The sequence below is a fragment of the Cydia pomonella genome, chromosome 5 (assembly GCF_033807575.1).
Source record: "Cydia pomonella isolate Wapato2018A chromosome 5, ilCydPomo1, whole genome shotgun sequence".
Taxonomy (NCBI): Eukaryota; Metazoa; Arthropoda; class Insecta; order Lepidoptera; family Tortricidae; genus Cydia; species Cydia pomonella.
In genome coordinates, this window is record NC_084707.1 from 7031481 (window position 1) to 7055323 (window position 23843).

A 23843-nucleotide genomic window follows, 5' to 3' on the forward strand; every position below is an offset into this window, starting at 1 on the left:
TGATATTGAGGTTTCTAATATCATTTTTTTCTAAACTGAAAAGTTTGCGCGAGAGACACTTCCAAAGTGGTAAAAAGTGTGTCCCCCCCCCGTAACTTCTAAAATAACAGAATGAAAAATCTAAAAAAAATATATGATATACATTGCCATGCAAACTTCCACCGAAAATTGGTTCGAACGAGATCTAGTAAGTAGTTTTTTTTTAATACGTCATAAAAATTAAAAAAAAAAATTTTTTTCATCAAACCCATACGTGTGGGGTATCTATGGATAGGTCTTCAAAAATGATATTTAGGTTTCTAATATCATTTTTTTCTAAACTGAATAGTTTGCGCGAGAGACACTTCCAAAGTGAAAAAATGTGTGTCCCCCCCCCCTGTAACTTCTAAAATAACAGAATGAAAAATCTAAAAAAAATATATGATATACATTGCCATGCAAACTTCCACCGAAAATTGGTTCGAACGAGATCTAGTAAGTAGTTATTTTTTAATACGTCATAAAAATTTAAAAAAAAAAATTTTTTCATCAAACCCATACGTGTGGGGTATCTATGGATAGGTCTTCAAAAATGATATTTAGGTTTCTAATATAATTTTTTTCTAAACTGAATAGTTTGCGCGAGAGACACTTCCAAAGTGAAAAAATGTGTGTCCCCCCCCCCCTGTAACTTCTAAAATAACAGAATGAAAAATCTAAAAAAAATATATGATATACATTACCATGCAAACTTCCACCGAAAATTGGTTTGAACGAGATCTAGTGAATAGTTTTTTTTTAATACGTCAATAAATTAAAAAAAAAAAATGTTTTCATCAAACCCATACGTGTGGGGTATCTATGGATAGGTCTTCAAAAATGATATTTAGGTTCCTAACATCATTTTTTTCTAAACTGAATAGTTTGCGCGAGAGACAGTTCCAAAGTGGTAAAATGTGTGTCCAAAGTGGTAAAATGTTGAACAAGATCTAGCAAGTAGATTTTTTTTTAATACGTCTTAAATGGTACGGAACCCTTCATGCGCGAGTCCGACTCGCACTTGGCCGCTTTTTTATACGAGTACGAGCTCATGCGAGGCATTAGATTCTATAAAATTCAAAGCAACATCGTCAAATCTTTTATTGTAAATAGGTAAGTACTATATATTATTATTTGATTATCAAGTAACTTTTAAAATTTCTTTTAAATAAGGGTAAATAAGAAAATAATCTGCATTTCAAAACGTAGCCTAAAAAATCAGTGACTGGGCAAGTGTGTCTACCTCAATTGAGGCAAGTGTGCCTGTATGTTACACTTGCCCCGTATCAGAGATCATAAACAATTATTTCATGTATTATCAATGACTAGCTTTTGCTCGTGACTTCGTCTGCGTGGACTTATTAATTTACGTACGCAGGTACGTAAATGAATAAGTCCTTATTATTTATGTCACCGGTATGTATTATGTTTTATCTAATGGCTGTAATAATTAACGTCACAGTGTTTGTTCCTATAGTCCGCAAGTACCGCAATGCGTAGGTACCTATTTATCTTATTAAATAGACAAGGTAATTTTTGTTTTGTTTTTTCTTTAAAGCGCATTTTTCAAAAAGGTTTTCCACCACAGCTTGGTACATATATGCCATAGTTACCCCTGATTATATTTTATCATAAATGATGATCACTAACTAAGTATATGGTATAGATCAAAATTAATAAATTATCATTGTTTCGTATCATGGTTATTGCGTTTTAATATTAAAAATTGTTGTCTAGCGTGCACTAACAATGTTATTACACTTACCTAATTTTGCTGGGGAAGTGTGATTCTGACTCTACTTTCATTAAAGATCTTAAATACCGACTATAAATCATCAAACTAACATAAAAAAAACATTGTTTTTCAGCTAAAGTTGAACCTTATAATATTGTACCTTAAGGCACGGGTCGAAATGTAACTTTATGATCTTGAATTGTGATCAAAGTGAACTTTTACAAAAGTACGTCACACTTACCCATATTGACCTTATTTCTACGAGTATTTCTAAATATCCTTTCGGCGCTAATCTTTTTTGTATAAGTTCTAAAGATGACTAACTGGCCACTGAGACAAGACGCTTGCATACATTTACGTAACAGACAACTGACATAATAAATTAAATAACGCAATAACGATATATATTAAACTCATAAATATTGTTAATGTTCAAGTATTTATAATACCGCTTTATTCGAAATCGCCGCTTAATGCTCAAGGGTAGGTACATAAATTGGATATTTGGAAATAATTATAATAACGAGGACAAATTAGGACCAAACGGTACACATAAGTCTTCTTTCCATTATAAATTTCTATTTGATTAATTTATCGCCGGTATCCAAGCCCAGACCCAGATTAATTGAGATAATTACATTGAAATAAACAAAGATTTCATGCAAAGCCAGGCACTTAACAATCCGTTAATACTTATTTAATAAGATGTATATCGTAAAGGCCTAATCGCCATTTAGTATTCACGGTAAATGCTTTTATTTTCGACCTCTTTGCTTCGTTAACATTTCAACACTTTAAATGTTCGTACCACTATTCCATTATACCTATTAATAAAATGAAATATTAATAGGTATTTTTATTATCTTAACATTTCACGGTTAAAATATAATATTTGAAATACACAAATATGTAATTACGATAGGTATAGCTATAGACAGTTAGACACAGATTAGAAAGAAAAAGAAAGGTGCATTCCTAAAAAAATATTCTTACAAATACATCGAAATACGCCAAAAATACAATTATCCATAATTTATACGTTATTACATTTACTTCTATGTACATTAGGGTTAAAAAAATATACATTTTTGTGCCAGTATTTTTTCTAAGAGGGCAGATTTTTATTTGTTTATTTTGTTTTTGGATTTTACGACAATCACACAATCGTCTTTTATCGAATGTTGGTTAAGTTTTCTTTATTGGCGTATCAATGATTAAGTTTAACTTGACTATAGTACTTGTTCTATAAAATGTATGTGAGAACATTGATTGGAACAAAACAATACATAGAAGATGCCCTTACACATTTTCACGTCAATTATACACCGTGACAAAATCTACAGTTACGAATAAACACATAGTTTGTTACATGCAAACAACATGGATAAATCGTTTATAAAATATGAATGTGGATATCGCTGAAAGTTTTCAGAGATACTACCCTATTTGGCATTGACGATTCTCCAAACTTTGCGTACTAATATAAAATAAATAACAGCTGTAGTCTCGAGTATAAAGCAGACAGAGTATTTAATAAAGAAATACTTATCATAAACATTGACTTTTTAAGGCACTATCTATACACGCACTACGTGATATAAAAATACTAGAAATCAAGAAAAGCTTTCAGACACAACGTTCCTTCCGCCGTGTATAGATTGAGCCTAGCACAGTATCTAAAGAGAAATGGACTGAATGGTAAATGGCATAAAGTTTAAAATTGACTGATAAGTGGTTAGACCGAAGTTTCAGCTGATGTGCTGTTTTTCCTAGAATCACTTTTTTTTATTCCGCCACTCCAAGATTCCTTCCTCCTTACGATATCGCCCTGAAAACCGCCCAGAGGCCTCATACAATTAACTCGTAAATCTAACAGCTAAATCTAACATTAATAAAGAATATAGGTACAATAACGGTAAAAGTACTAACTGGGCAAATATTTTTATAAATAGACACCAAAATCATGCAACAGATAAAATGATAGATAAAAGTGTAAAAGTGAAAGCGTAACATCAAGGATAAAAAGATATGAGGGATATGACCAGTGACTCTAATACAGTACTAGAAGAAATTAAAAATCTACTTACATCATAAGTGTATCCGCGATTCTCCAATATTAACAAACTTTACCCTAGTTTCTACGACTTTAACATTCAATAGGAAAAAATATATTTTCCTTGTACAACTGAGTTTAATTCCTAAGAAAAACCATATTAAATCTAGACCAATAGGGATTTGAAACTCATGAATAATATTTGACTAGATATTTTCTATGTAGTGTCTACATTTCTTACACAACAACGACGTACAGTATAAGAACTTGCATGAGTAATTTTAAATCTACTAGAATAGGAATGTGCTCTACACATGCACGTATTTCACGAAAAATAATTCGCACCCTGCGTTCCCTGGTCGAATGATCATTCGTGATTGTGAACCAGGGTCCGTGCGTCATGCTATGCGTGTCCGAGTGACCAAACAAGACTAGCGTCATGCTCGGAGTTAGAATTTGGTGTCTTTGACGCACACCTTTACTGGAGGATCGTCTTCTTCTACTTCGTCCATGGTGGACAGCCGCCTTTCTATCTCCGATTGGAGGTCTTTGGACATCAGCTTTTTATGCTTATTGCTGGAATTGTTAAAGATATATAAAATCTATAATATTATACCCTTTAGTTCATAATTATTGCGTCATAAGATTAAAACCGACTATTTCAAGCTCAGGTTGGGAATAAACGTATTGGTACGTCGAATTGGTACTCCATGTTCAAATATTTTCTAGCCAGGTGTGAGGTAGTATTAACTAATGCATACTTACTTTTTCTTCCCTGTTTTGGGCTTAACACCATTTTTATTCTTCGTTTTATTATTAACGTCCTTCCAAATACCAGTCTTATTCACCTCCTCCGATATGTTAATCGACGTTAACGGTATATTCATGATATTACCATTTATGAGAGGAATTTGCAAATTTTCTTGATACGCCGGCGGATTACTCTTGCTCGGTTCCTAAAAATAAAAATTCAGAATATTGCGCATTCAAGACTAAAGTTTCAGCAATACAAAGACAAAGAGGGCTTACATATTCATCTGATACGAATGCTACTTACTTTTTACAACGTTCGTAAAACTATATACGTGAGGTGTAAGATGAAAACTTGCAGTGGACAAGGAAAGTAAAATAATGGCCAAAATAAAATGCAAGAGTAACATAACACGCAATTTATTTATAAAACAGCGCACTGGTTCTACATGGCGGGATGACTAAATAAACGAATGGTTCGCCAAAAAGGTGATAAGTTTAGTTCCGTCGGCATAATTTTAATATTTTTGTGACCCATCCCACCTCGTCTCCTAGCTCGCGTAACTCATCTTGGTTTCTTTTGGTCATTTCTGGCATGACGTCGTCCAGAATTTTCAGTTCGCGCCTGGTGAAAAGTAGGTCCAGACTTTTTCTGATGCCTATCATCACGACCAACATCAGTGGGAAAAGAATGGATGTTGAAGAGAATGACTTTATCACCCAAAGACAGATGAGGCAAGTGAGTTGAATAGCGGTGAAGAGATGTACGCGTCGTATGGGCACCTGAAAATTATTGTTAGTTAAGTATGACATTTAATTTATAAGATGGATTGAAATATTCATCGAAAATTGTCCTTACTTGTCTCAAGAACATGTGATCCGGTTGATATTTCTGTGGCATAAACATTATTAAAATTCTGTCGAAGAACTGAAGCCCCTTCAAGGATGCAACCCCCATATACAGAAATACTCCAAATAGAACAGGCATTGGTATATGTCTTAGAACTGGGGTCAGCACAACGGACAAACCAATAGTGAGGAATATGAGAATATGGGTAGCTCTTTGTTCTCTCACTCCTAAGAATTGTGGCTTCTCCCCTGGCGCGGCACATTCGGATTCAACTTTAAGTGAATTCACGTGGTTTATGCTTAGAACTGTGGCAGCAACAAACCAAGGCAGCCCCATGATTGAACAAATCTGAATCAAGATAGCCAGTACAAACAAGTCCAGATGATAGCCGCATCCCTTCTTTAGTTTATTTTCTTTCCTGTTAACGATGACGGACGTTATTTGCTGGTCCATAAAGATTAGTATAGTGCCTAATAAAGCTGGCAATATTGCTACTAGTGCCGACCAGACAGGATTCCCATTAAACGGAGTTATCACCCAGTTCCTTGACGGCAGCGTCGGTTTGAATTCGGAAGGTACTTCGAGTTTAGGCGTCTTTACGCCTACTTTGTAGTCCAGGAACGACATAGATAAAATGGCAATAATCACGGAAAAGTCGCTTATGATTTGCCGTACCTAAAAAAAATTTCACGTTAATGTGAAATCTCAAATACAGTTTAAGAATGCGAATATAGGATTATTATTTATGAAGGCTGTTGTTCCTATTTTAATAAAATTGTTTAATGAAATCTAATATTTTGTATTTACCTTCGATGGAAAGAAGAGAGAGTTCTTAAAATCTTTCAGAATTATTGATATTGTAAAGGTACCCAAGAACAAAATAATGGACATCAAGAAAACGTCTGGTACATAAACTTTTGTGTCGCATCCGCCGCCCGCCAAAGTTCCATTGTACAACTGAAAGAAAACAAATTGATAAAAGTGGGCCACTTTTACGAAGTCTTTAAGTGAGCAGACGTGAGCATGTGCTCAGAACTAATAATAAGGAGTGGCCATGACAACCCTTATTCGAATTAAATAGAGCAACTACCTGGCATGAGTCTTTATCAACTGTTGTCCAATTAAAATGCTGGGGAACTGCTGAGTAATTGCTAGGCAAACAGCAGCATTCGTAATTGAGAACCTCGTCGGGGCGTGTCTTTAAGGGGTATTTCTTACCGATGGAAATTACATTTTCTACAGCCTAAAACAAAAATAATGAGTGAATAAAACGTTCTCACATATATCATTTATTATTTTCCCTTGTGTCTGTTTCGTACCTTGTAAATAAAAATAAATGCAATGAGTGTGGCGAAATTTTCTTCAGTAAACCTGGTGATGTAACAAACGAGGGCGCTGGCATCGATTGCCACTAATATAATCAAGATTATCGCCGTCCAAGTGCCAATACAAAATCTAAAGGACATATAGTCCCAATCGAGTTGTTTGCAAAATTCATACACTATTGTTTCAAATACCAACACAGGCCCCGTCGATCCCAGTATTGTTAAAGGCTGACCGGAAAATAACCCGTACCCTATTCCGCACACAAATCCAGAAACTAAGGATTCCATAGCAGCCATGTTTTTTCCAGTCGCTTCTCCTAATAATCCTCCAAAAGTTATAATAGGCGATAAGCAAGCGAAATAGAGGAAAATCCAGGAGGCTACGCATTGTATCGCTAACGCATCTTTAAAATCGGACCAGTACCAAGGCACTTTTCTTTTTAAATCATTGATTAGGCCTCCAAATAGTCTCCCTGTCCTAGACAAACCTGATTCCTCTCTTTGTCTTTGTTCCTCTTCTTCTTCGTCTAATTCTTCTTTAGGATTGTTTTCATTTGGACGTTTTCTGGGATCTTGGGATGGAATAGCAGCTGGAGGTTCTATACGAATAGTGGGATCCCATTCTCCGGGTGGCAATACTGTGACAGCATCTAGGAATTCATCTATTCCAGCCAGTAAGTGGTCACGTTTCTTTGCTCGGTATGCAACTTCATGGAAGATTTCATCTGACATAAGAGTTGCCATTGCTCGACCGATTTCGTGAAAACTGGAATTACTATTTGGTGGACCGAGTAGTACGAACATGAATCGTGTCGGGACGGGAACTTCAGTTAAATCACCCATAATTGTAGCTGATTTGAGTCTAACAAAAGCTGATAAAGTTTTTTCTAGGAAGTCAACTTCTCCGACCAGTATGTTCGAAGCCTCGGCACCAGGTGGTATCTTACGCATAAAATGCGTATTGCATTTATGATTTATGTCGCCATTAACTGGAAGGTCGCCGGAACTATGATTCCGAAGCATGGAAAGACTGCTTGGACTTTTTATCATCCCCTCTTCTTGTTGCGTTCCACCTGAAATATAGACAATAATTTACTAGAAGAAACTATTTTTGATACCCAATATATAAAGATATATATACATACATTTGCTTAATCATACGTGCAATAAATCAATTAATATCATATTTTTAAGCATTGTAGTACATAAATACTATGGAGACTGTGTTATTCTTAAATACAAAATCATGGCTGATGTTTCCACTAATATTGACGAACATCGACCAAATTATGTAAAAGAAGCAATACAACATAATCACATTTGACAAGTAGCAAAAATAATTGAAGATGGTAAACAAATAAAAGACGAAAAACAAGGCTTAGAAGAACAACGATTGTAAGGAGAAGCGGTTACCCGCATTAGGGATGCCTAGAAAACGACTGAATTCTCCTTTGTGAGAGTGTCCATTTGACGAACTGCCTTCCTCGACTGTAATATAATACGAATGTTTTACTATAGTACATTAAAAAAAACGACTCCATCTAGCCTAAACGTGAAAAATACAATACATATGTACAATATATAGATAGCTTCAAGTGCGAGCGTGCCGGTCTTATAGCGTGATTGGTGTCGAGTTGTCGAGCGTTACCAGCTCTCACGCCGCCTGACCTGGCACTGCTAGGTAGGAGCCTCTTGCGTCAGCTGCCTGCAGCAGAGCGGTGTTGGGAGATGAGGTGGAGCGACAACTTGAACTGGAGCGTCGAGACCCACCGTCCTGGAAATCTAGGGCACCGCCATATCCGTGTTAACCTTACTAGGAACATGCACTTGGACAGAAAAGTTTATAAAATCATTTAGAAAGATTGCAAGATAATAGAAACAATTAAAGTACAACTTACTTTTGCAAGACGAGTGATTCTTTCCAATATCAGCCAGTGATCTGATTAATGGCAATCGTGACATGTTATTGTGATTTCGTTTTTCATGCTGATGCCTATGTTTCCTTAACAGGGCATCTTTAACCTTGTCTCTACTATCATAACCTAAGCACCCATCGACCACCATATGGTCTAGAACAGTGTCCGCGACCTGTTCTAAGCAGTTAGCCTCAATGTCTAAAATTACGGAGCCGTTCAGAATTAAGCTTCGAAGTTCGAAGAGCGAATGGAGGGATAGAGTGGCGACGTGAGGTTTCGACCACCGGTTTCCACCTTCTTCCACATCTTCTTCGAATTTTATCCATCGGGCGGTTTCTTTCCATTCAAGTTCATCTCCGTCTTTAACCAGCTCTTCCATTTCGGAAAAAAGTGGGTGCGATTCAAGAGTGGCATCGTCCACGTCTTCTCCAAGAATAAATTGTACTCGTTGAGCCGGGGGTGTCACTGCGAAAAAACAGAGGTGATTACAAAACGATAACATAGTATCTGCAAGGTTTACGAGTAGGACACTAAACTAAACACTTGTAAAAAGTGGAAAAGTAAAAATAATAGTGATCACTACTTTTATGATCGAAGACATGCGATATGATTAGACGACTTTATAGTTAAATATACAGTGAAGAGATAACAATATGGTTTTTTTTAAATAGAAACGCCGCCAGTAGTCTTCATATAAACTATAAAGATGCTCTTTGAAAAACCGACGCCGGAAGACAATCTATTGAAACTACAGCGTAAAAGCGTCTCTTACTAGCGGCGATTTGTTGAAGATGACCTACTTTTCGTGCCTCACTATGCCCCAACAAACGATAGAGATAGTGAAGATGGATTCATGCTCATAAGGTGAAAATGGGATATCATAAAACTGAAATCAAAAGAAGAACCGTGAATTTACAAGCTGTTCTTACATGTTTCGCCATCTTCTGTGACGCTCAGTCGTCTGCCTCGAGGCAATATGGGCCCTACAGAATTAATGATCACTAATATAATATGTACTATCTTTTACATACATAGAATACAATCTTTAAATAGATCTGTACCTAAAGTTTTACTTAGAGGCTCTCTTAATGGTAGCGTCTGTCTGGGATATGAGCAGCGAAATATATCTCTACACATCGTGTTGCTTTCAGCATGTGTCAAACGTAGGTCAATGAAAGAGGACCTTAAATGCTACCGGTTTGACCCCCATGTGTGTTCAGCAATAACATAAATCGTTAATTTTTCCGGAACCAACCTCCTCTATCATTGGCCATCGTTTGATCCATACCGAAAGCGATAACTTGTATATTTTGGCAACAGCGCTATGATCGCCAACTTTCTACAAAAATGGGACGCTTATTTTGGTGGTGTCAAATTATATTGTAGACTTACGAGTAGGCGGAAGGTTTATTTTAATCAATGTTAAAATCCATTAATTTTCATAAAAAAATTCACATGTGGATTAAAATTGAAAATTTCGCTAGCTAACAATAAGACTTCATTTTCTCCAAGGTCGTTTGCCGCGTGAAATTGCAATCCCACTTCAAAGCTAACAACGCTCCTTGTATCAGGAATACGGAACTTGTTTATTCAAGGTCGCGTTTTCTTTTTGAGAATAACCCGCATAAAACTTGATATGTCTTTAGTTGTAGTAATGTATCATATAGAAGCAACGTTAGCAGCGTCTACAGGTACGTTATGCTAAAATAAAATTTTGGATATCTGTGGATGTTGCTGACTTTGCTTCTTTATGACAGAAATAACTTCATTAAGAACTTATAAACCAACGCCATTTTATATTGAATACTGGCAAGCGAATTGACTTTAGTTTGCCACATGAATAGTGATGACGCATAGAATGGAAAGCTCACGAGGCCAGTGATAGCACTATCTTTTTACTCTTACTTAGATTGGATGATAGGGTAGGTGCGTTAGATTTCGTCCAATTATGAGTTGCCAACTATGAAATGCGAATAAAACCTTAAAGTACAAATGTAAGTTAATACTGAAATGTATTTTTGTCTTTTTTAGGTTAACATTACTTGGCTATACCTAAATAATATTTACAGTTTATTTTTTATACAAAATATACTTAATCTGCAAAAGTAGTGATATTTTAGTTTCCGTCCGCCTATGAGCTATGAGTATGAACTAGTTTTCGACCACTGCATTATTAAGTCGAAAATCGATTATATATATTTCGTTTTTAGTTCTTATTCAATATATAAATATTTTTGTTGGTTTTATAGCTTTTGCCAGCGACTTCTACTGTATAATGATTATTTTCGTGACAAACCTTACTTATGTCCTTTTTCGGAACTCAAGCAATTTTCATACCAAATTCAACAATTTTTTATTGAAATCGGACTAGAATCATTGGAACAAAATTACATTTTATTCACACACCGTTGACAAAGGAGTGGACGTACTAAATGCCTCCTTTAATAGGCGATACAGATCATATTGAGAGGAAAAACAAATGTATTTTAGTAGATATATTTAAATAAAATTACCATATTAAATATTCGCCTAGCTATTTGGGTTTTCGTCCGTTCGTAGACGAAAACTATTTTTTTCATAAAATTGGTATGTTAGTTTTCGTCCACTATATTTTTATAAGATTTCTTTAATAAACTTTATAAAACTGCCAATTTTTGAGTTTATTATACTTCTAAGTATACATACGTGCTAAAAATATTACTTAAAATAGCTAGAATAGTAATTACACTTTTCTAGTATGCACTTTTTTCTTGGTTTTATGACCTCTGAAAGGCACGAATGCGAAGTAATATATTTTATTTTTTATTTGCTACTTGCAAAATATTATTTATATTTTGATAGATTAAGACATTAAGGATTGCAATAAATCCAAAATTGCCCATTGCGAAATTTACGTTTATAGTCAACACACACACACAAAAGTACGATATTACGAAGAATGGAACGCAAATTAGTTTGATACATTATTTGCAGTTACTATCGAACCTCAGTGTACGACTTAAGTATCAACATCCGTGTATTTTAAAGCTTGACCAGATTCTATTTGGGCCTGAGATAGTGTCGCTCAAGCAGCTTACTTATGGCAAAATGTGTATAGTCAAATAAAATGTCAGTACCGACTAATTTCAAAACATTCTTTATTGGAATGCTACGCAATCCTTCCTCCTTTTATGTACATATATGGTTTATTTTATTGTATTTAAAATAAAGTTTCTTGCATTTTATTTCTTTTTTGACATTTTAGTGGTAATATCGTATAGGTACTTATAATGGCGAAATATTTTCTTCTTGTTTGCATCGGTGACCTTCGATGATTTTCAACGTCTGTTGTTAACGAGTCTCCTTGTTGGATAATAAATTACCCCCTTATTCATAAACGTTTCCAAAGTTACGATGCCGCTGATCATCGTTTGTCCCTTTCCGACGTATTGGTATGATGGAAAGGGACAAACGATGATCAACGGCATCGTAACTTTAGTACACGTTAATGAATAAGGGGGTTAGTATTTACCACTGAAATCCCCAACATGGCGAAGGCCAAATAAAATGTTGTCGGGGTAAAAGTACTAAGTAAAATACGAGTAACAAACAACTTACTTATATTATATTGTAGTAATTAGGTATATTTACATTTACATTAACTGATCCCAAAAGTATAAATAGCAAATCAAGGAAAATGTTGAATAAACCTTATTAAAGATATCCGGGAACTGTGACGAATTTTTAATTCAGACGTCAAACATTGAGTTAAAGAAAATCCTAATCGTAATTTACTTCAGTCCCGGTACGAGTAATTAAATTGATTCGAAGAAATCTGATTGTAGGTCTTTGTTTTGTAACGAAGTATTCTTCGTTTTAGCGGAAATTGCTATTTTCAGAATCTTATCTTAAATCCTTTTTCTCAGACCGTTTTAGGACTCCACGCGTGTTTAACAAGTTTCACCATGTTTAGAACCTGGCTTAAGAAATTATTCGTGTCAGTCAGACCTAAATGCAGCGTAGCATTTTATTACCACAAAAATAATCCCGGACCCGTGTATGTCCTTAAACTAAGTACGTCCAAAAGATGGGCACTGTAATCTCGCTTTGTGAAGGCACAGCACAGTGGATGTCATTCCAGATCTAAATCAGAGCCCAACTGGGGAAGTACCTCCACCTTACAGAAAACCCCCGCTAAATAACACTAGAACTCCTCATAGTGTTGTGTTCATACCGGTGAGTAAGGTTGCCCGAGCTCAAAGAGGGTGCGGAGTGTTAGTGTCGGCAACGCGCATGTATCACCTCTGGAGATCCAGGCGTCCATAGGCATCGGAGACTGCTTACCATCAGGTGGGCTGTATGCTTGTTTGCCACCGACGTAATTATTAAAAAAAAACCTAAATTTGGAAAAAATACAGATAAAGTACAAAAAAGTCAAGACAAGCTAATGGTTCTGGTTAGGGAAAAATACAAAATGAGGGTCAACGGTTATGTTCGTCAGGGCGAACATTTCCAAATTAACGCCATCTTAGTGAGTTAAAACTTATATAAAAACTATTACTGGTGATCAGAAATTACATGCGGAGTGACTAAAACGATTGATCCGTTTGAGACTTGGAGAATTTAACAACTGGAGTAGCCTTTAAGAGCTTACCCCTCTGTCAAAAAGCTCGGCCAATGGTCATATGTATTGTACGGATTGACGTTTATTTACGTTACGCACGAATAGCCATACATTTGACGTGCTCCTCCCCCACAAAAATCAGCAGACTGTTTTGTACAGGAAATTACAGCCAAGGCGTCTCCAGTTGTTAAATCCTCCAAGGTTCGGGATATAAATATCCTGTGTATGAACACATACAAATAAACAACCTCTCACTCACTAATATGAATAACGTGGCCTCTTACATAATATATGTATAGGTATATAACGTTTTCGTCCCGTCGAGGGTAAAAATAGCGTTAGGTAAGTGAAGGCCGAAATTTTATTAGATTTTTTGGAACCACGTTTAGATATATCTTAAAGATATAAATTACATCAAGAAATATTCACAGTTAGACATAGGTAATTGGTTATTTACACACCGTGAATTAGATCTTCACAAGGAAAACGCGTTGTTATATTTAATTAAAGGCCTATGTTTTCTTTGAATTGTTGATATACAAGATAAAAATAAATCCAGGGCGGCTGAAACGCGAATAATTGCGTAGTCATTTGATTACACGTGTCTTATATATTATACAGTAGGTAGGTATAAATAAATAAATATTTGGGGACGTTATTACACAAACTGACTAAGTCCCATAATAAGCTCAATACCTGCGCGGCTTACGTGGGCGATGACTCGCGAATGCGACGAGGCGCGGCGCGGCGCGGCGGCGGCCCAACGGCATTCGGAGATCGCCCACGTAGGACACTTCCATAAGTATCAAAGGATTGAATTCACCCGCGCCGCGCCGCTTCGCGTTCGCGAAATATTCGCTCAGGTAAGACACTGCCTTAGGCTTGTGTTGTGGGTACTTAGACAACGATATATATAAATACTTAAATACATAGAAAACACCCATGACTCAGGAACAAATGTTCGTGCTCTTGTGTGATGCGATGAGCTGACTGTACTTTTATCCCACAGGCAACTAATACTCATCGAGACAATTCTAAAATCCAATTAGGTTGCGTTACTTTATCACAGAGTTCAATATGGCCAATCAACAGATCAGCTCGATGGTACCATAATATTGCATTGTCACTTGACTTAGGTGCATATGTATGCAAAATTTTAGGTCTATCGGAAATCGGGAAGTGGGTCAAATTTAGCTTCCAAGATTTGACCCACACATACATACATACGTACATACTAACTGTATTATAACGAGTTTTTAAAAACGAAACTTAGCCAAGCAGGCTTCAAGAACATCTATTGGCAATTAAATTTAAATCACGAACAGATTTTAGTTCGAATATCGCTCCAATTTGTTCTTGTAGCGGATTGATTGAGTCGGCGTTCCAGCTTCGGGAGAAACTTAATTGCTGTGTCGATCATCAAAGCAAAACAGACTCTACAAAGAGCGCGAAGTCTGCTAGTACTCATAAGCTTTGCTTAGTTTGGGTCTCGGTCAATCTGTGTGGGTAAGATAGTCCCCATTTTTTTTTAATTGGACGTCATTTAGGGAAAAGGTCCAACGCACAAAAATACGTCAATATTCTGTCAAAAAGAAATCATTAATTTAAAATAACCCGTTTGAGTTTAACTACATACAGTACCCCTAGTGTAAATAAATTCGATTTTGAAACGTGACGTACGCGTTTGCGTTTAGTCTCATTTTGTATGGGTTTTTGAACAGCGCGCCAAGCGGGACGTTTTGGAAAGTCAAAAATCTCATACAAAATGACACTTAACGCAAACGCGTACGTCACGTTTCGCTGTCGAAAATATTTACACTAGGGGTACTGAGGTCCAATTTTACTTGTAAAATACTACGAACAAACGCAACGAGTTATATGTTACACCAGGATCATTCCTAAAGCTAATTTTTGTAAACAGTTTACACTGCAACTGCAACTGGAAAAAGATTAAACACTAAAACAAAAAATATTTCTTTGCTAATCCGCGAAAAGATATCGTGCTAGTCAATCAGTGCTAACCCGTTATACTTGCGTATTTTTACATGCAATTCACACCATCCTACCGCCGCGACGTCGCAGGCAGGCAGGTGATTGACTAGCACGTTGTCTTTTCGCGGATGAGCAAAGAAATATTTTTTGTTTTAATTAGTATGGATTTCTGCAAACTAACGCCTGATTCCATTCAACATCTAAAAGTGGTCTGTGAAGCGAAATCTGTGGGGCGAATACGACTTCGAATTACCCTTTGCTCGTATTTCTCGATTCAACTCGTACAGAGGCAATGAACCATTCGGAAACAACGCGGGGTCAAACGATATTGCAGGATTGGTCCAATTTTGGAATGTTTTGCTTACTCGGGTATCAATATTAGCAAGAGGGGTTAAATAACAACTTTGCCCCCTCGTAAAACAATAGTAAATTGTGCAACGACGGGTAACTGAAATTTTGGAAGCGAGGGTGCTAATTAAATACCCGAGTTTGCAATATTCTTACCCCCGGGGTTATACACAATGTTTTTCATCACACTTGCGAAGAAAAAACTAAATTTTAAGCATAAAAATATACAAAAAGTAAAAAAAAAAACACAAAAAAGTTTTTTTTTTTGGGAATTGACTTAATTTTGTATAAGATTTTTCCTTCTTATGACCTCAGGAATACGTGGTTAAATATTTTCCGTTTCCTCGCGGGCATGTTGTATAAATAATACCTACAGGTGTGTATATATTTGCTCCCGTCCGACGGAAAAAATAAGGTAGGTGTACTACGACTTAGCACCTGGTAAATATACTTAAGGTCTAGAAGTGGGTCAAGACATTTGCGCCCGGTCACTTAGCGTAAAAGTAAAACTTTAGCCATAAACTTTCGTTTGTAATAAGCAAAATGAACTTAGCTACCTACATATACCTATACCTTACTCGTCCTATTCAAAAGGAAAATTTAATATGGCGACCGGTTTGGCCCAGTGGGTAGTGACCCTGCCTACGAAGCTGATGGTCCCGGGTTCAAATCCTGGTAAGGGCATTTATTCGTGTGACGAGCATGGATATTTGTTCCTGAGTCATGGGTGTTTTCTATGTATTTAAGTATTTATAAATATTTATATATTATATATATCGTTGTCTAAGTACCCTCAACACAAGCCTTATTGAGCTTACTGTGGGACTTAGTCAATTTGTGTAATAATGTCCTATAATATTTATTTATTTATTATTTATTTATTATATGGATACTTAGTTGTACATGATTCCTATTTTTTTTTAATAAACATACTTTTTCAAAGTCTGCAAATACAGAATGCCGTCGATAATCGATAATCGTTTGTAATAAAATTTTACTGAGATTTGAAAGTATTATGAATAAAGGAGTAAATGTGTTATTACAATCAAAAAGGTATTTATTGTCGGTTGTAAATTATGCGCTATATCCATATAGCTTAAAATCAACCTTGTCGACAACCGACAAACGTCACAATTTTTAAAATTACACGTTAGATTGGGCGACCGTTTTGGCCTAGTGGGTAGTGACCCTGCCTATGAAGCCGATGGCTCTGGGTTCAAATCCCGGTAAGGTTATTTGTGTGATGAGTCCGACCAAGATAAGTTGGCATCGATTTTGACAGTCCAGACAGTGCAAGTTTAACTTCTAAGAAATTATGACGTTTACTTAACACTTGCACAAGCTTTTTTTGCCAACTCAGCTTGGTCTGACTCTAATTTGTTCCTGAGTCTTGGGTATTTTCTATGTATTAAAGTATTTATATATTATATTATATCATTGCCTGAGTACCCACAACACAAGCCTTATTGACCTTACTGTGGGGCGTAGTCAATTTGTGTACTAATGTCCTATACGAGTATTTATTTGTTTAAGAGTTCGTCTCATAGTAAGTTAATCGCGTGCAATATAGTTAAGGGTTGAGGAACACCACAAGGTCGATTCTGAATTAACAATTTGATATGGTTTTGATCTTGACGAACGCTCATGATATTAGGCATCTCGATCGTACTTACTGCACGTGAGCTGCACTACATGTCAAGGACGTATCATAAAATCATTTTTTTTACAAATTATTAAACCAGAATTGGCCTCCATGTACAGTAAGCGTCCCAACTTAAGTATCCACGTTACCATACTAGCTGTATGGAAATCTGGATACTTATGTTACTAACTGTAATACTTGGACAGTCAGCATCAAAAGTAACAGATAAGAATATACGCGTCAAAAGTATACTACCATTACTATCAACAGTATACTATACTATACTATACTACCATTTTCTAATAGCAATACAATATGTTTTTGGCAAAAATTTAATTTTTGGTACAAGCTTTTATCGCTGACTGTATTTTCTTCCCACAGGCATCCAATACTCATCGGGACAATTATAAAAACCCCAAATAGAATTAAGTTGCGTTGTTCTATCACAGAGTTCCCCTGGACACCTCCTGTCTCGGTCATCAGATCAGCTCGATGGTACCATAATATTGCATCATCATCCGACTTACGTATCGTCAGGTGACAAGCAAAACTCTATAAGTACCACCACAAGCCATAATGAACCATATTACTTCTGATATAAGGTTGATTTTTGTTTAATTATTTTTTAGTAATTAGTGAGTTTTGCTTGTCACCTGAGATATTATTTCAGCTCAATCGGAAAACGAGATGTGGGTAAAATAAGATCGTCGATTTTCGGCTCAGAAGAAAAACCATCGCGTATATGGTACAGACTATTACAGAAATTATATACGCATTTTATTACGGAAAAAGATATAATATTGGGTGAAAATGAAACGGGAATAATACATAATAAAAAGGCTATATAATATATTTATCAGCATTGACATAACGCTCAAAGTCACACAAACCGTGAGGTTTTTTTCATCAAGGAGTTATATATTCTCTTTGCACTAAACTATATGGTATCCACTACTAAGTCTGTATTATAGTTTGACACTAACTGCCACTGTCTGTCATAGCCATACGTAGTGATTATATTATGGAGTGTGGAATTAAGAGGAGTGGCATCTCTTATGGTAGAACTGTGGCAAAAGTGTCCAGCTGTCAGCTATAAATAATAGTTCCGAATCTCTCCAGAGTAGCGCTAGAGTAGCTAAGAACCTAGGCGTTATTGACGGAGTGAATTGCGCTGTCTATGATTTGAATTTTTTGTTCAAGTACTCTAGATATTGTAGCGCCACCTATTTAAAGTTTTTTGGTGACACTTTTTGGTACATGGAGATTTCGTTCCTTATCTCCACCTTCCGTAGATTATATGCTCTTTGATAGCCATGTCATAGCCTCATATACTTGCGTTTTGTTATTATTAAAAATATCAACAGTATCATTTATTATCTATTTCTTTGTACCTACGTTTTAATTACAAAGGACTATCAAAATACCTAAAATACTTAGATTAAAAAAATACTTACTTTACTTTTTATTAGGGTTCCGTAGTCAACTAGGAACCCTTATAGTTTCGCCATGTCCGTCTGTCTGTCTGTCTGTCCGATGCTTTGCTCCTTGGTCGTTAGTGCTAGAAAGCTGAAATTCGGCATGGACATATAAATCAATAAAGCCGACAAAGTCGTACAATAAAATCTAAAAATTTAATTTTTTTGAGGGTACCTCCCCTACACGTAAAGTGGGGGTGAATTTTTTTTTTGTGCTTCAGCCCTACAGTGTGGGGTATCGTTGGAAAGGTCTTTCAAAACTGATAGGGGTCTTCAACAAAGATTTTTTGATAAAGTGAATATATTCGGAGATAATTGCTCCGAAAGAAAAAAAAAATTGTGTCCCCCCCCCCTCTAACTTTTGACCCATAGGTCCAAAAATTATGAAAAAAATCGTGGAAGTAGAGCTTAAGAAAGACATTAAATGAAAACTATAGCGGACATGCTCAGTTTAGCTGTTTTTGAGTTATCGCAAAAAGTTCCCCCTTCATAGTAAAAAGACTTACTTTATATACCTAATTACTCTAATTAGGTACTGATTATGCAAATTTGCCTATTTGTTTAACTCGCGTGAAAGGTACCGTTTCATCCCTTGGTTAACAATTTACTATACTTTAAGCTCCAGTTTAGCTTATTGTGACGGAAGAGTAACTACGGAACCCTACACTGAGCGTGGCCCGACATGCTCTTGGCCGGTTATATTTTGATTTTAAGTTTGGAGATGTAAATGTATTCAGAATAATGATATTTAGTTCATTCCTTTGATACAACAAAACGCATCCATCTTTTTTCAATGTGTCAAATATTTGCAAGCAACGCCAACCTTAAATAACCTTATTATTGTTGAAAAACGTGATAAAAAATTTCAATTAACAATATGATCACTTTCTTTAGGAAATAAATAATGAATGAATGAATGTAATTACTTTATATACATGACAATATGATATCAGTTTTATTTTGAAACGCCAGATTTTGAAAATTGTTATGGAAAATACCGCACCTATTTTACGGAATACTTAGTATGAATAGTAAACGCATAGGGGTTTCAAAGTTTTTCTTCCCAGGTTCATGCTTTCACTGCAGGATTTCTCCACATTCCCGTTTTATTTCGTGATTCTGTTTTTACCATCGTAATCTAGAGATTTTGACGATTAAAACGCTCTAGTTTGTCCTGGGCCCAAGTGCCTATACAAAATCGACGATGTCCTTTAACTTCCTAGATTTACTCCACAGGCACAGTTTGTGTGTATGTTTATACATACATACTAATAGAGCAATTTAAATAAAAGCTTGTAAAATGAAATAACGTCTCTTTATGTATAACAATTAAACTTTATACCCTTCCGAATACACAGTTCTATCCAGCTGCTGTAATTCCTATGATAGCGTAATAGTATTTTTTAATACAGTTGCTCAAAAAGTGCTATTTTACGTAGCTGTTTGGCGTGCGGAAAGTTGGATTTCGCGAACTAGTGCTTTTTACTGTTCCACGTGTTTCGATTCATGACTACTTATTGATGAGTGTTAATGTTAGTTTAAAAGTCGTAATCAACATAAAAACCTATTGTTAATGTAAAAATAATAAATTTAAGCATATTTCATAGGTATATTATTACTTACTTCTTCATCATTATAACACGTTTATTTTTTAATATTAAAAAACCGTTCTTAATAAGTTGTCTGAATGGAACGGAATAGCTGCCGAAACGCCTGTCAAAGCAGAGGCGTTTTTTCTCACCGCAAGAATGTTTTAAGTTTCCAAAGGCAACATTCGATATTGTTTTCGTACAATTTAAATATACGATACACAAATAATCGTAAGTAACGATACTTAGGTAATAATACTATTAATATCACAATATACATACAACGAATCAGAACTCGCGGATATGTGGTGGCGTCACCCAAATATTTTTATCGCTTATTTAACCCTAGAATTCGGAAAATAATACATGGCAGATACTATTCGACCGTTGTTTCATCCGCTACTATTGATGCTGACTGTACTTGGATATGGTAGAAAATATGACTCCCAACATACCAGGTCGATCGTCCTTCTCCCCATTGCGATGGTGGTGTTTGTGTTTCCGATGCGAGTGTCTCCGAGCAGGTACGTGCACGCCAACGAACACCGTGTGTGCTCTGTGACCTGAAAGGAAGCCCAATGTCAATATTGGTACGGAATACACATGAATTGTTAAAGAGCCGTGAGCATTAAAGCCGCAACAGACGGGCGTACATCACGCACCGGACCCCGACCTTGGTTCGATCAGCATGTCCCTTTCTCGCCCGTAACGAACTTAAGGTCACGGTCCGGTACGCTCGTATGTTACAGTTTTTAGTGAGCACGAGACACATATATTTGCCGGATCTTTTACGCCGGATACGTTGAAACGTCGGACGCTGTTCGTCCTAATAATTTAGGCTAGCGGTACCCTATATATCGTCACCTTAAAGAAGAAATAGGGACCTACGAATAAGTTCGAAACATTGTTTTATGGAGCTAAAACCAACCCGGCAGTTATCCTTTTCGTGATCTATGAGATTAAAGAATAAGCGTTTGGATAACAAGGTTTATTCAGAAACAATTTACATAAAGTTCGGTGGCAATTCTCCCCTTATTTTTTTTGCTGTCATCAGTCAAATAAGGTCGATACAGGTAAGTGTGGTTGGCTTTCACATTGGGAGCTGTTTACATATTGAGTTCATACATTAGTTACTTGCGTTAAGAGGCTGTCAACACCCAATGTCCTTGAAATTGATGTTACTTAAACAGTTTTTTAAGAAAGACTATTTGTTTTAGTCAAGTAAGAAAAATATATGTTCATATTAATTATATTTTAAAGACCGTGGTTGTACTCGATACATGATTGAACGAAATCGGCTCGATAGAAAATAATTGCAAAGATTGGTCTTAAAATCACAATTAAACGGTTCTATGTCTTTATTGTTTTGACTTATGGGTCTGCAATTAAAATCACAATTTCAAAACATTTATATCTTAACCGCTATTGAGTAAAATATTACACTAATAATCCACTTTTTTTTATATAAATATTTTTCTTATTATTCCCTTGCCCAGGCCCAGTAACATGCGACAGTGCTATCTCATTTACTCCGATACAAATAGACAGTGTGCGCGCTTTAGGTATTGACAGCCTCTTAAGTGGCTAAAGTATGAACTCGCATAAACACGGCCTACCGCGAACCACGTTCGACGTGTTACCTGTCTTTTGCACTCGTAAATTCGTACGTAAGCGTGACAGAGAGGCAGCTCGTTGAACGCGGCTCGCGGTAGGCCCCAAAATGAAGGCCAACCTCAGTAATGGATGCATGGTAGCGTTGTTGATCGTGATCCTGACTGACTTTCCGAAGGGATGACAGGAGGGTATTATGTTCCGGATGTACGCTGAACCTGCCGGAATGTATGACTTCAATCTATTGTATGTAACAGGTGTCCTAGTCTAGCTTCCGTAAAATCAGTATGAATTGTATTCGTTATTAAATTCTCGCTCCCGCTCACTTTTAACGAGAGGAACAAAATTGTAAGTAGTGAGGTAGGTTACCTAATTGTATTACCCATAGATAAAAGAAGAAGAAAGATGTTTGGACACTTGGTACGACACGACTAATTTATCAAAAACATCATAGAAAGGAGTTTTGAAGCTCAACATCGTGTCGTATTAGGCTGTCAAGGCAGAGGGCCGACCTACATGAAAATTGCTCCACCGATAAGAGTTTAACTCTTAAATACATGATGATGGTATAGTTCAGTTGAAGTCAAATGGGATAGATGAAAATGGGAAGAGAAGCACACTTTAAAGTAACTAGATACTTATTGTTTCTTTAGCCTGCGACGTAATACATATAAATATGCACCTTTGACCGTACCTTACCTCAAAGTACTTTAAAGGTTTCACCGATTTAAAACGATTAAATTGATTATTTACAAACCATTTGACTCTGAAAGTATCGGAAGGTATCTTTTGTATTGATTAGCTTACAGGTCTGGATGAAAGTCAGTTGCCATACTACTTTAATATTAATTTGTGAACATTAGGAAGGAATTTATCGTCGTTTAAAGCTGCTAAACAAAAATATCTTCACACTTGTTCAAGGCAGGCTTGGTTGGATTTACGTTCACGTGTATGGTGTTGTTTAACACCCAAGTCATTTGAATCCAGTGCTTTATTAGATCCGAGTCTGTTCTTTAGCCTCTAATAATTAAGTTGAAAGTGTCCAAACTTGAGTTCTTTTTAACTTGTCATAGTCCCGAGTTTTTTGTAGAGAACTGAGTCTTTGTTTTTATAGAATTCTCTTTTTTTACAACAAATTTCATAACCCTTCTTCACATCGAGTTCATGAGTTTCTTTACCGTTAATATAGATAAAAACTATTAAATTGTTGATGGATTATCAAGTCCTTTTGAGTTGAGCTTAAAAAATACTCAACAAACGAAGAGTCGCTTGTAAAACTTCCGAGTCTTTTAAGTCAGAGAAACTCTATCAAATTTTTTACCACATAACTAATCAGTTGTTCACAATTTGCTAACTGTAAAATTATAGTAGAGGTATTTCAAGCATAATGTAATGAATGTATTTATTGTAAGTACTATAGATTTATAGTGGTAAAGTAATTTTAATAGGTATAATTCATTCATTTAGACTAAGCTCTAAGTTCGTTTAAAACTTATGTGTAAGTTTTAATAGTATTAGGAAAAATTGCCATACCCTACCAGGGTGCCATGTGATCCTATCTATTATTGTATTAACTACTTGTACCATGGTTTGCAATAAATACACGTCCCCTAAAATTTAATGTAAGCACGTTCTCAGAAATCATGATCGACTAATATAATATTCACTTGAACACTATGGTTAACTGAACGATAATAGTAGATTGTAATACAAGTTGTTCAATACACACGAGGCAATATTGTGCGCGCGAGCTGCAAGCGAGCGCGCAATAAGAAAGACGATGTGTGTAATGACCATAGCACACGCGTTTCATACGACGTTTATCAACACACTTGCGAGGAAAACAAGAAAATTTCATATTTATCAAATTTCAATTGTTAAATCTGTTAGTATGCAGTCTTGCATCTGTCATACTGCCTGCCGCCCCTCACCCCGC

General features: G+C 36.0%; 1 protein-coding gene across 8 annotated transcripts in view; it reads right to left on the reverse strand.

Moving 5' to 3' along the window:
* Positions 1–2804: 2804 nt before the first annotated feature.
* The window catches only part of LOC133517602 (sodium bicarbonate cotransporter 3), a 131606-nt gene continuing 110567 nt past the window's right edge, over positions 2805–23843 (reverse strand). For 2 of the 8 annotated variants that reach the window (XM_061850937.1, XM_061850934.1), the window contains exons 3-14: positions 20752–20859; positions 9577–9630; positions 8630–9112; positions 8400–8513; positions 6726–7804; positions 6497–6649; positions 6214–6363; positions 5416–6081; positions 5100–5339; positions 4572–4762; positions 4283–4382; positions 2806–3581 (exon numbers count right to left, since the gene is read on the reverse strand). In XM_061850937.1, the coding sequence (XP_061706921.1) occupies positions 3489–3581; positions 4283–4382; positions 4572–4762; positions 5100–5339; positions 5416–6081; positions 6214–6363; positions 6497–6649; positions 6726–7804; positions 8400–8513; positions 8630–9112; positions 9577–9630; positions 20752–20859 (3431 nt within the window). In that variant the 3' untranslated portion in view covers positions 2806–3488. Of the gene's footprint in view, positions 3582–4282; positions 4383–4571; positions 4763–4960; positions 5340–5415; positions 6082–6213; positions 6364–6496; positions 6650–6725; positions 7805–8144; positions 8220–8399; positions 8514–8629; positions 9113–9576; positions 9631–20751; positions 20860–23843 lie in introns of those variants that run through there. The other 6 variants (XM_061850935.1, XM_061850939.1, XM_061850936.1 and 3 more) reach the window with 6 other exon arrangements.